Here is a 14,255-nt window from a genome sequence, read left to right as displayed (position 1 = left end):
AGCGCATTGTAACAGGGATAGACTCCATCGCCCAGGGGTCTAGTGCATTGTAACAGGGATAGACTGCATCTCCCAGGGGACTAGCGCATTGTAACAGGGATAGACTCCATCTCCCAGGGGTCTAGCGCATTGTAACAGGGATAGACTCCCACGTGTTACCGGCTGATACCGACAATAAGCCACTCCCGACCTACTTCTTCTTTATCCGAGGTCAGATATCTGTATTGTTGTTTTCTGTTGGGTATTAAGCATTATTACTAGTCTTTGATTAGGAGTTAAAAACCTAGTGAAATGAAAAATACGTTTTTCACACTTTTAGACCATATCCGTGATCATCGTATGGGCATGCCTAACAATGGATGCCAAAACAATTGTGTATCTTTATCTTTTATCCATAAAAAGGACAATTTAAATTACTTCCTTTGAACGAAAACGTGCTGCGTGATGACATGTAGAGGCTCGCATGCATAAAAATGTATCTTGATTTAATTCAATGCTCAATGTTAAACGCCAGCTGCATCGGGTTTCCTCGTGCTAAAATGCAGGGGCCCGCCTGCAGTTCCAGCTATGACCACTACGTCTCGCGGCTTCAACGTTGGCCAGCCTTTCTGGGGGCTTGGTGCGTGCATGGGTTGTGCATGAGACGGAGCTACGCCCCATAGCCTGGAGGGATGAGACGTTCTGATTGGTTCAAACACACACAGCTTTCCTTTTCAGAGTGACACTTCAAAATAAAATGTTCATTTCACTAGGTCTTTAAGGGTCCAACCTGAGGTATACGTGTGTGTGTGTGTGTGTGTGTGTGTGTGTGTGTGTGTGTGTGTGTGTGTGTGTGTGTGTGTGTGTGTGTGTGTGTGTGTGTGTGTGTGTGTGTGTGTGTGTGTGTGTCTCAACTAGTCAATAAATGACTGACATTTTGTCCTTTTAAACTGGTATTGACTGGTTGTTTGGGGACTGGAAAAGGAGAGAGTCCTGTTGCACCTTAGGTTCCCCCTAGGCCAGGGCACACTAGTATAGAGCCCTGAGGGACTCCAGGTTTAAGTGGTTTAAGTGTCTAACCTAGAGTGGAATAGTGCTGCTCTGGCTAGTTGGAGGACACGACAACACTTGAAATGCATCAGCGTTATTTGCTTAGAGAGTCTACTCTCTACAAATAATGCTGACGTGGCTAGTGGAACGGGGGGATAAAGGTGCAAATACAGCCAGTAAAATATTGCTATGCAGTGTATTTAGCTAGAAGCAGCCAAATTAACAGTATAATGGCTATACAAACTATAACAAAAATGTTACCTTTCACGTAATCTTTAGAAATGTGTCATCTTTAGATTGGTTGCATAACCTCGTTGGTGGAGCAGGCACACACACACACACACATGGCCAAGTAATTTTTGTAACATTATTCTTAAAGATTAGTTACAAAGATATAAATAAAGCACATCATCCAAATTCGGCGCAGAGGCAAAATCATAGAGAGAAGAATGGCTAGCAACTCACATTTGACGCTACAAAGACTTTATTCAAAACAGCAGCAGGTTTCTGTTTTGAATAGTCTTTAGAGAGTTCAAAGTGAGTGGTGACTGTGAGCCATTCTTCTCTCTGAATCACAAGTCTTACCTTCTTTCCCGAAGCTTCTCAATGTATTCAAACTTTGGTGTGAGCTTTCCGTTCGAAGTGATGACAGCCTATTGACAAAAAATATATATATATGTTTATTTTTTTCTTCTTTTTTTAAACACTCAAAATGACAACTTTGGTTCATGTTTTAGTTTGTTAGAGAAAGTAAAAGATAAGTCTTACATTTGTTTGCATTTGCTGCTTTCTTTTGTTTTAGCAATTTTAGCTATTTTTGACAGGGGGGGCGGGGGCATTCGAACAGGTGGCTAAATATGTAATTTTGTTTTACAAAATTTGACTGGGATTTATTTATTGTTATTTACTACTTGTCCTACTAAACCCCAGGAAATTATATTTGGCCACAAAAGATCACAGGATCTACTGAATGTGAAGGAGGATATTAGGGGATGCCATACTCTGTGTCGTAGGCTCAATCTGTCCATTTGTCACCTCCCCCATCACATTCAGTAGATCCCGTGATCTTTGTTTGCCAGATGTAATTTCCTGGGGTATAGTAGGACTATAGTAAATAATAATAAATAAATAAATAAATCGCTGTAAAAGTTGTAAAAAAAAAAAAAAAAAACCCCAAAAAAGACCAAAACAAACAAAGGTCCTTTAAAAAGGTACTTACGTCTCTGACTTGGGGACTGAAATCCTCTTCTTCCAGGGGCCTGGTAGCATCAGAGGGCAGCTGTTGAATACAGTCAGAATTCTATATGAACTAGAGTTGTATTTTACTGTTTAAGCAGGGGGGGGGGGCCTATCTTTCGGTGGTTTTGGCAAACAATCGTGTTCACATTCACAAGTCGTTGTAAGACTCTCCCTTAGCAAACAGTAAACATACACAGACTCATTACAATAGTTTTGCATTGATTCGCCATAGCGTTGGTTACTGTTCAGATCTTCTCTCTTCTCAGTGTAGTTTTTTTGTCAAACTGAAACTCAAATGTAAAAAGAAAAAAGGAAATATCAAAGTGTTACATCATAACATTGTTCTCAAAGACTCAAATCATGTACAGCATTGTATATAGGTAAATATGTAAACATGTACTGTATACATATACGCAATATGAACTGAGATATGTCTTGAGTTAGAATTACCACAGAATACAGGTACGTTTAACTAGGAGAACAAATTACCAAATTAACATTCTTACACAAACTTTAAACATTAAAACCGGGAAATACTGTACGGTATATCTGTGTCATTTCAGATAGCGTTGGATATTCAAAAATAGCAGATATAAACGCTCATAGCGTGTCAAGAGCTGCAATTTTGTGTTTGAAAGAATCTTGAATAATTTTCAATTACATAAAAGTTCAAAACCCACTGATTTTAGAAAGCATTTGTAGAATCGGCCTCAGGTCTTACTGCAGGTTAAATGTATTGCATTGCTACAGAAATTAACTTACAGTGTAGACACGATGAACTTCTAATCATGAGGCCAAGTTGAGCTGAAGAAGGAACCTTTCACTGAGCTCACACCGATACTAAATAGAACTGCTGACCGGCTGTCACACCACTATAATGTCCTGTGATTATACTGATTATACTGTATCAGCCAAAATAATGAACGCGTGGCATATAGGGGGGGGGGACACACCATATCACAATATTACCATACCCGACCTGTATATATGCTGTTTTGCAAAGTCCATTTAACCCATTTAGGCCTGACGTCGAAATAAAAAAAAGTCTTCTGAAAGAATATATATTCAAAGATTTGTGCCGCATTTTCATGATTTTTCAAAAATAGCAGATCTACAAGCTCATAGCGCGCTATGAGCTTGTAGATCTGCTAATTTTCAATAGCTAAAGTATAACATAATGCTTAGTTAAAACACCAAAAGGGGTTCCCGTTCAGTTAACCCATGTTAATGTATTTAACTTCTAATCTACGTATCTATAAATGCTGTGTTTACGTACAGTATGCATGTCTGTAATCCACATAACTCGAGAACCGTTCGCCCCACCGACTTTTTAATACCCCTTTACAATGGTGTTTTTTTATTTTAATATTCTATTGTAGTTTGTGTGTTTTACATTCTAGTCTTGCTTTTGTGGACTATGGACTGCGGATTATGGATATCTTGTGTTTTGTTTTGTTTTATTTTGTCAATCTCCATTGGAGAGCACTTTGGGTCAACTCAGGTTGTTTTTTAATTGTGCCATGTAAATAAAGACTTCATTTGACGTAACTCGTGTTGAACTTTCCTGTCAGGTGAGGTGACTCATTGCTTTGGTGAATCTGGATGTGCATTACGCTTAAGCATGAATCAAAGTGCATTTGGCTGTAGTAAGCCTTGCCGAGTGATGTGGCCCATCTCCTGTTTCTGTAGCGTGAGGCAGCATGATGTACAAAGTGCACCACCTGGATATGGTATGACACTAGCACGTCACAGGGACCCCCCGACCTCCCAATCTCAAGGCGGACACTAACTACAAGGCCACTGAGCAAGCATTTTGCTGTATGTAACGGGAAATGCAGGCAATGTCCGTCTTCTTGTTAAATAAACAGGACATCTGCTAACTAATTTACTGTTGCGACATAAAGTAGCTGTAAAACATTGAACTGTGTGGAAATATTTCCAACAGAGAGCTGTAATCCCAAAACACAGCACTATCAAAACACCTTACCTCCCGACCTGTGTCTTACCATCTCCCATATGTACGGGAACAGGCGATCTCCAAAGTACTCTGTGGCTTCGATGGGGAGCTGTGCAGGTAAGTTATCAATAGAGCACATGAGGATTCCATTGCCCTCCACGCTGCCACGGGGGGGAGAAACAGGAACATGTTGAAGGAACAGCCATGGTTTGTTATGCGTATTCATTATGCACAGTAAATAAAGACATTGTTTTGCGCTCAGATTGCAGTAGTACTGTAGATTTCTGAGTGGTGCAACCACTCCCTTACGGAGCTATGTGTGTGGGTGGGTGGCTGGCTGGGTGGGTGGGTGTGGGTGTGTCTGAGCACGAAAACAGCATGGTTGTTTTTCACCACCTGCGCGCAACCTAACACACACACAATCACACACGCACATATTAACTGTATACATGGTGATTTCGGGTGTGCCTGCCAGCACAGTACAGTGACAGTACATTACAGTAGAGGGTACAGTAGAGGGACCCCCACACGGTAACTCTGTCATTTCTCAACCGTTTCGGACGCGGGGCGGCTCGCCGGAATCGGGCCGGCACCCTGGGTGCCCCCCGGGGACCCCCACACGGAGTTGCACCACTCACTTCACACGGGTGTGATTTTATTTAATGTTTTGAGAATTTGAGAAACACTGCTGTACAGTAGATCATGAAACGTAGTTGAGCAAAAAACAAATAAAAAGAGTAGAGAGCAGAGTAGTCTAACTCACTGTGTGTGTGTGTGTGTGTGTGTGTGTGTGTGTGTGTGTGTGTGTGTGTGTGTGTGTGTGTGTGTGTGTGTGTGTGTGTGCCTACCTGTCGTGGTCGATGTGCTGGTCGGCGTCATATATACAGAAAGGCCTGTCTATGGTGGTGCACTCGGTCATGAACTCGATAGAGCCCCCCATATCTGCAGAGATGTCACAAATGGCCACCAGTCTGGGAAGAGACAGAGGTGGGGAGAGGAGGAGGGTGGTCGGCAAGGTTATCTTATCCGCTCTGGAGGTCAAAGCTATAGTCGACTTCTAACCCCACTGAGCCATCATACATAGAGACAGTACACACAGTTGAAGATAAGACCTGACACCTGACCTGTGGTCACCGTCATATGCCTTCAGGCCCCAGAGATACTTTTGGGCAACAACAAATCTTTTTTTTTCCTGTTCTTTTTTCACCTAAACATCATCATTGATGTACATTGTTTAGTCTTACAATGCCATTGGTCATATTTGCATATAAAAAAGGCAGAAATTCACACAACTTAAAAATCTCTGGACTGACCTTGCTTGTAGATCTGCTATTTTGTTGTAGATCTTAGCTATTTTCAATAGCTAAAGTTTAACATAATTAAAACACCAAAAGGTGTTCCCGCCCAGAATGGGTTATGGTTAATGGAGGAGGGGTCTTACTTGTGTGGTAGCCCGGGGCAACCGTCGTCACGACCATCCCATGAGGATTTCCGGATCAGTTTCTGTGCGTCCAGGCGGCGGAGGAGTCGAGGCGTGTGAGGATCCCAATAGATGCCATTGATGAGGCATGTTGTATATGGTGCCACCTAGAAGAAGAATAAGTTAACATTATAGTAACAATATACACTTTATATTTGAATATTCCTTTTTGAAACCTTAAATGCTCTCAGTCTGTTTGCTTCATGGTTACATGTCGAAATGGCTCTTTCTTTAAAATTGTGGATATTCTTTTCTCTCTCTGTTTTTCTTTTTTTTCCCTCCCATTTTGACTCAGGACAGTGTAATTTTATCTCATGTCACGTGCAATGACAGTAAATTAATTGAGTTGAACTGAATTGACGAAGCTAATGATTTCATTAAAAGGCTCTTTTTCACAGGAGGGTGTATATTCTAGCTTTAGTGATGATTGATTGATTCATTGACTAATATAAAGTATTAGTATTATTGTATTATAATAAAGTAGAGATGTGAACAGCATGTGGTCGTAGTACAGGTAAGGTTACAGGTTATGTTAAAGGATAACACAAACAAAATCCCGGGGACTTGTTTCCATTGTGGTCCTATGTATTCAATTCATCAACATAGCATACAAAATGTACCTCCCTCTGATATATGATTTTTCAGGCTAAAGAAACCAGTGTTACACATGCTTTAAAAGGTATATTCAGTGATTTAACTTAATTCAAATATCACTTATTTTTTCTTTTTTTCTGGATAATCCTCCCTACTATAGAGTGTGCTGACCATATAAGGAGTTCCTCCCTGTCCCCCGTGAGCCCCTGGGGTAAAAAAAACCCTAGTTTCAGTTTTGGTGGCGGGTGGCAAAACCGTCATCCAATCAGGATGAGTGGGGCCTTCCTCCAATCATGATCGAGTGGGGGCGGGCCTTGGTGCACGTGCTGTTGGTCTGTTGCACTTCCCCACTGTAGAGCGTGCATGTGCACATTTTGTTACCAGGGCGGACTGGGTGGTTTTCCAAATCACCCAAATCACTGAATGCTCCTTTAATGGATTGTGTCAGGGGCAGCAGGGCATTCCACATTTTCCCATGTTTGTTCAAAATGTGGATAGTACCAGATCACGGCCACTTCCTCTAGTGTTGTGGCTGTCACTCACCTTGTTTGATGATTTAGATTAACACATCATTTTTGGGTCGGGTGGGTCATGCATTGTTTTACAACGCAAGCCACATAGCAACCCCCCCCCCCTCCAACTGGGGAGGACAGAGCTATGATGCAGCCACTTAGTCCGATGAGGGGTACCGAGGGGTAGGAATGTTGGGAGAGAAACACTCACGGTGGTCCTGAAGTTGGAGGTGTACAGCTCCGGGTGGTATTCATACTCTAGCGGGTCATAGATGCCGTCGCTCTTCCTCATGAGGTGATGATGACGACTCAGGACTGTGGCGTACACTTTAGTCATGTCTGGCAGAAGTTAACAAACAGAATATTCATAATATCAGCCGTTTGGCTCAGCATGTGTGTGTGTGTGTGTGCACTATATATTGGAACATAATCATTCTGTATATGGCGTATATAATAAGCGAAAGGAATTGAATACCTCCAGTTTCAGAGACATCTTTCAACTCGTGAGGTTCGACATATACCACGGGGAGCTCGTTGATGATGTCTTGAGCGCCCTGTGCCGCAGAGGAGACTCACGTGAAGTTATGGATCATGGGCTTGATTTCCAAACTATGTCTTAACTTTAACTCTCAATATTTTACCAATTCTTATCATAGCCCGAAGAACACTTCCACAAATGTGAAAATGCACTGTTTACGTGCCATTCATGTGGTTTAACTCCTAAATGGTTAATGACAAGAACCGACAAGATAATCTCATGAGCCAAACGATGTGATGGGTGTATGAACTGAGATTACTGTAAGTGTGGTTATTTTCAGGTTGTGTTTTGAACATTTTGAACACTTACTTTGGAGACGTTGCCTGTACCAGTGAAACAAAACGTGACTGGGCCAATGGATTTGGGCACGAGTCCCATGGAGATCTCGTACCCACAGTCCCTCACTGCTTGGATGGCCTGGTAGACATTCCTGTAGTTATGAGCCATGCCAATATGCTGCGGACATTAACCAAAGATTTAAAAAAAGATAACCGTTTGTTGCAGAAATGTTTAATTGTCTAGCAAAGTTTGTGGGAGGGGCCTATATAAGCGATTGCGGCAACCACACTTTGCAATTTTTTTAAATTGCGACCTTTCTAGTTTTGTTTGTTTCTCTATATAATTTAAATAACACTATCTTTAAGTTGTAACACGATACGGCTCGAGCAGAGTGCTCAGCCCCTGATATTTGATTTGGTTGGAAACCCATTAAATTGTCGTAGTACGTCATGGTTGTCTAGATTGTCTAGATAGAAGATTATAGATATATATATACTCCCATATTTATACCTGTTGTAATTTATTGCATATCTTCTATTTTGTATATAACCTATTGAAGCACTGTGAATAACAGTTCACTTTCCAGCCTTGTTGCATCCTTTAATGACCCCTAGACCTAAGGGAATGTAACATCTGTACACTCTGAGTTACAGACCTGTAAGGGTCCATTTGGTTACATGTGTTACACTCTCAGAGTTACAGACCTGTAAGGGTCCATTTGGTTACATGTGTTACACTCTCAGAGTTACAGACCTGTAAGGGTCCATTTGGTTATATGTGTTACACTCTCAGAGTTACAGACATTTAATGGTCCATTTGGTTACACGTGTTACACTCTCAGTGTTACATTTGGTTAGCATGGGAGAAAAACAGCATCTAAAAGTTTGATGGTGCATCTTTTACACGCGAGTGCAGTTAGCACTTTTCCATTGCATCTTATGAGAGGCAGGGTTCTTCTGTTGCCGGTATGTGCACGCATGCTGTTTACAATAGTCAACAAATAAAAACTAGACTAAAATGTTAGGAAGGGTTTAGTGGACAAGAGATCCAGCATAAGTCATTTTACAATTGGTTGCATGCTGAAAATAGTAGATCTACAAGCTCACAACTCACAACACAAAGACTAAAATCTTATGATATTTAGTCGACTAAAACTAGACTAACACTAAAACATTCCAGGTGACTAAAATGTGACCAAAACTAAATGAAAACTATTCAAGAGACTAAATGACTAAACTAAAATCTAAATTTTCTGCCAAAAACACTGCTCCCTGGTACAACATATGTTCAGATGGGGGTCTCATTTAGTTAGACATTTAGTTTAGACATTTAATTTGACATTTAGTTTAGACATTTAATTTGACATTTAGTGCCTCCCCAGTGTAATGGGTAATATTTGGTTCCCAAGTTGCATCGTTCTCAAGTAGGCCAGTAGCCGACGGGCACGTACAGGTCTAGTCTATGAATAACGGCAGAAAAGCAAAAAGAAATATCACAAGATATCACAATGATGATCAGCTCAACAGAATGATTGATCTCCAGAATGATAGATCTCCATCTCTACTCAAAACTATTCACAGAGCACAGGACACCGGACAGCAACTTGAAACAACTTCTCAATGGCAATAGCACAAACTTTGGCAACCCCCATTCAAACCTATTTAGGTTAATCTTACGGTGGACATGTTTGCCTGAAAAGGAATCTTTGAAATGTTCCATAGTTTTAGAAATATAGTGCTTTCAAATTTGCTTTCAAGTTATATGCATAACTGTTTCTAGATTTTATTGTGTAAAGCACTTTGGTCAATCTTGATTGTTTTAAATGTGCTATATAAATAAAGCTTGATTTGATTTGATTTGATTTGATTTGAAAGACACCAGGAGCTGCCAGCCAGCAAACTGGTGCTGTGGGAACCAAGTACCAAAGGGCACCAGTCACGAGGACGTCCCATACTAACAGTGGTTGTACTCAAGAAAGACGAAGGAGCGCAAAGCACCAACGAGCTGGCCGGATGTATGGAGAACCGGGATGACTGGAAGCGACGATGGAAGGCTATTCTGAGAACGACTTAGAGAGAGAAGTTGAGATCCATGCCCCACCCAACTAAGCAATACTGTATACCCATGTCAGAGTACCCGTTCCACCCATCTGTCTGTGTCCCTCCATCTCCATCTCTACTTTCAAAACTATTCACAGAGCACAGGACACCAGACAGCAGGACACATAGGCCTACATCTTCAGGACACCAGAGTTTAACTCCTGCTTCTTAACTTTGCCGTATTAAGAAGCTCTATATTGGTTCATCGAGACCTCGCTTCTCGCCTTCAGGGCGGCTTACTGGTATACTGTAATCCTTTCTAAGAACTGGATATTCCAATTAATTTCACATACACAATCCAGTCTAAGACCCTCCAAGAAATGCACCTTTTTTAGTGCAGAAAATAGGTCATGTGTCCAGACAGTCTTGACCAGGCACAGGCAGCGACTGTATTCATGACTTAATTTGCATTTTTGACTTTTCATAATTACACGCCCAATTACCCTCTGCCTGGTGGCCTAGTTCGCATGGATGGCTCCTTATTGAGTGGAAGCAAAACACTGATTGTCTTTTTTAAGGAGATGGCACAAACAACTTGCCTTCATAACATCCACAGTAGATTGGACCAACCAATTTTTAAACACCCAATGCATTCTCAATGGCAATAGCACAAACTTTGGCATGCTACTAGTCCTACATACTGTAACGGTTTCCGCAGTTAAATGGTTAATTGTTTTAGGGGTGCCAGATAGATCCGGTCTACCAGAGAAATGTTTTTTTCTCCTTTTTTATGAGTTCTTCCTCATCTGGGTTAACCACTGGTGAAACCGACACAGGACTTAGGCTAGCCCCTTTCGGGACCCTCAGTTACCGTTTCTGGCCGACGGTAGCCCAGGGTCCCCGAGTGGTTATTCCACTCTCCATGGGATGCAGATGTACATACCCTCTGTAAAATATTACTAGCCTAGTGGAGGCGTGTATAAACTTAGGGGGGTTGATGCTATGCCCACCACGGGGCTCCAGTCAGAGAGCATGAAGAAGGTTGACACAGTTTTGACATGAATGGTTTATATGAAGTTGAGTTTAGTTGATTGACAGACATGGATGGTGAAATGAATGAATGACTCAATGAATGAATGGTATCTGCAATACAGTACCAGAAATACATGGGAATATTAGGGAAATGAATGACAAATGAGTACAGCTGGTTCTTTGCTAAATTGTGTAAATGAATAGGAACATGTCTAGTTAATTTAGCACACACTATGCACCACATACAAAATACATGAAATGACTGTCAAGTTATCAAGTGAACACTGCACAAAGTACATGCTTATGGTAAATAATGCTTTTGCTTTTAAAGCTTAGCTCAAAGCCTCATGAACTAATGGAAATAAGCATGTTAACCCATTTGCTCACTGTGAGCCGCTGCACCGAGCAGAAGGCTAGCTTAAGATGCTAATAACCACAAGGTAATTCCTGTTAGCTTAGCCACAGAAATTAGCATATGAATTAATGCCCAAAAACGAACTGTTTAGACAACATGATGTAGATGACATCTTTCACAATGAACTGTTACAACATGAATTTATATTGTACTTTATACACAAATAATTGCCTTACTTCCTCAAGAACACATTCTGTTGGTCAGGTTAGTCTGTGCAGCTGCAGTTTAGAACTGCACAGTCACAAAACTGGGGTCCTGTTGCATTAGGGAGTGCCCCAACAGATGCCTGAGCTAGAGTTGAAAACTGGGTCCTATAGAATGACTAGAGGTTGCCCAAAAAAGGCCTGTACAAAATAAGGCAAATAAATTAAGCTATGGGGAATTTTCTACACCCTCAGTTCACGGAGAGCCGCGCCGCCGCTTGAGTGTTGGTGAGATGTTTCAAAGATGCATAAAGCGGCTATAGACAATGGAAACGTGGGAGAAACTGCATTAACCGCCGATCCCGTTAAGTATTTTTAATCTTTTTTTGAAGTTTTGGCTTCTCTGAAATTCTCTCTTCCTCACTTCCCATGTCCCGCCTCCCACTACACAACAGCATTATAAACATCCTGCATGCACACGGTCGGCCAATCAGAGGCAGTAACTAGGACGGGCAGCTAGCCAGTCTCCACTCGGGAGGCGGTACAATGGGAAGTCAATAAGGAAGTCAAGGAAGTGAGGAAGAGAGAACTTCAGAGAAGCCAAAATGTCCAAAAAAGTAAAAATACTTAACGGCATCGGCCGTTAATGCAGTTTCTCCCACATTTCCGTATTCTATAGCCGCTTTATGCATCTTTGAAACATCTCACCAACACTCAAGCGGCAGCACGGCTCTCCGTGAATGGAGGGTATGTACATCTGCATCCCATGGAGAGTGGAATAACCACTCAGGGACCCTGGGCTACCGTCGGCCAAAATTCAGAAACGGTAACTGAGGGTCCCGAAAGGGGCTAGACTCAGGCCTACATATTAAAATGCAAACCTTTTTACGCCAAGAAATAAAACACCATGGACACTTGTCAACTCAGTTTCAGTTATTATATTGAGAATTCAGCCCACATACATAACAAACAACTCAATTCGAAACAAACCAACTGTTTCAAAACATTTGTAAATAAACAAAAGAAACAAAAATGTATGTCAAAACACTCAAAGGAATGGGGTTAGTCCGTAACCTTCAACCAAAACCTTGCGTCAGTTGAAGTTCATTTCATATCAATGTACATGATACAATTAACACCACTGGCTGGCTTGCATTACCGCTGTCACGCTGTGTTTATTACCAAACTGTAAATAAATGACCCAGCGAAAACAACAACTTTTTTTCCCGATTATATGAACATTTCGTCCCTGGAACTTCTAGCCATGGTTCACATGACGTGTTTCAGGGCAATGATTGTTCCAGGTCCACGCACGCAACGTTAATGTTAATGAACGAGCAGTACTCCGTCTGTCTGAGCAGGTCGGCTCTTAATAAGTTTCCAAAACAAAACAAGCGCTTATAAGGGGGAAATACCACTGCTCCGTGCGTGAGAGCTGACAGGAACAGAGACAGGTCAGGCTGCGGGGATCGTTGCGGTTTATCGTCCGTTTGGATTGCTGTAGCTCTGCAGGATTTAATCAACACGCCCGAGGCTATACGCCACTGTACGGACCAAAACGCACGGAACAAACACGGAGAATCGAGGGGCTAACTTCCTCGTTCACAGGTCCAACGCTGACGGTTGTCTGTCTGTCTCCACCATAAGAGTATAGGTCTCCACACTCGCGCACCGGCGCAATCAACGGGGCTTTTCACAATAGGCGGTTCCCAGGGGTGAGTGACAGGTGTCACGAACAGACGGCTCAGGGACCATTTCGGTCCGTCACAATACTAGAAACACCAACCCCATTCAAACCTATTTAGGTTTATCTTGGACATGTTTGCCTGAAAGGGAATCTTTGAAATGTTTAATAGTATTAGAAATATATACTGTAGACCTATAGTGCTTTCAAATTTGAGAAATGTATAATGGGGCTCAATGGCAGATATTGGCACGTCAAAAAATAACTTACCGAGAAACTCCATTCACACTTTTTATAATTCAGCTACACATGCTGGAACTTTTTACTTTGAAATGTTTTGTAGTTTCTGAGTTATTTAACTCCCAATGCATTCTCAATGGCAATAGCACAAACTTTGGCATGCTACTGTACTAGTCCTACATATACACCTATACCGGCTCTATATACACCTAGAAATCCCATTTAAACCTATTCATCTGAGTGTAAAATTTGTTTCTAACGCTCTCAAGAGTTAAATTATTAAACATCTGCATTACACAATTTACAAGAACACAACACGGATTAAGGTTGGTGAGGGATGCGTTAAAACAACCGGATTGCTGATTAAGGTTGGTGAGGGGTGCGTTAAGGGTTGGGAGAGGGTTAAGGTTAGGTTTAGGTGTGCTGCCCCGTGGGAGGTTAGAGTTAGGGTGAGGGTTTGAGATGAGAAAGCATGGTGCTTCTTTCTTCCTGTGACGTCTGCTCCTGTTCAGTCATCTCGACAGGTTAGCTTGAACAATTTCCAATTGAGATGCTCTTACACCTTCACTAACAGAGGGAACTAGCAGGGTACTGTGATGATGTGGAGCAGACTCCATGTTTCATCTGCAGGAACAGGAAGAAAGACTACATTTGCAGGCAATCAAAAAGTGTGATCCAATGTTCTACCTGAATGTTCATAAGATTCTCAATGTGGTGGACATAGTACACAAATACTGTACTTAAGTACATTTTTGGACTCGATCCTCAACACTCAAGATACGCTATATGGCCAGACCTCATCAAACCTGTACACTCAAGACACTGCCCCAGCTGCCAGTGCCACCCTTAGATCTCTATATATGGAGCTGACCTGTTCTGACATTCTATATGTTGATCTGACGACATTAATTCCGTTGATCTGACCCCCCATGGCAAAGCGCTAGCGCTCAGTCACCCAGGCGGATACGTGCACGTGATCTCAGGGCGTCTTACTGGTATAGAGGGAGAACCAGGTGGGCAAGATATCCACTGAGGCACACAAACTACTCTGAAGCCAATCTGGGTTAACCTGAC

At 41.9% G+C, this 14,255-nt stretch overlaps 1 protein-coding gene across 2 annotated transcripts in view; it reads right to left on the bottom strand.

The window, feature by feature from the left end:
- LOC306923137 (alpha-aminoadipic semialdehyde synthase, mitochondrial-like) overlaps positions 1-14,255 on the bottom strand; it is a 37,111-nt gene extending 22,856 nt beyond the window's left edge. For both annotated transcript variants that reach the window (XR_013790004.1, XM_079501164.1), the window contains exons 1-10: positions 14,179-14,255; positions 11,291-11,324; positions 7,659-7,805; positions 7,287-7,365; positions 7,023-7,150; positions 5,667-5,812; positions 5,074-5,196; positions 4,275-4,386; positions 2,249-2,308; positions 1,615-1,682 (exon numbers count right to left, since the gene is read on the bottom strand). Coding sequence is in view for 1 of the 2 variants with exons in the window: in XM_079501164.1 (XP_079357290.1) it covers positions 1,615-1,682; positions 2,249-2,308; positions 4,275-4,386; positions 5,074-5,196; positions 5,667-5,812; positions 7,023-7,150; positions 7,287-7,365; positions 7,659-7,796 (854 nt within the window). In the remaining variant the exon portion in view is untranslated. The remainder of the gene's footprint in view (positions 1-1,614; positions 1,683-2,248; positions 2,309-4,274; positions 4,387-5,073; positions 5,197-5,666; positions 5,813-7,022; positions 7,151-7,286; positions 7,366-7,658; positions 7,806-11,290; positions 11,325-14,178) is intronic.

The sequence above is a fragment of the Electrona antarctica genome (genome assembly GCF_951216825.1).
Source record: "Electrona antarctica genome assembly, chromosome: 5".
NCBI lineage: Eukaryota > Metazoa > Chordata > Actinopteri > Myctophiformes > Myctophidae > Electrona > Electrona antarctica.
The sequence above is the reverse complement of the archived record's forward strand: the minus strand, read 5'-3'. Positions and strand labels throughout refer to the sequence as shown.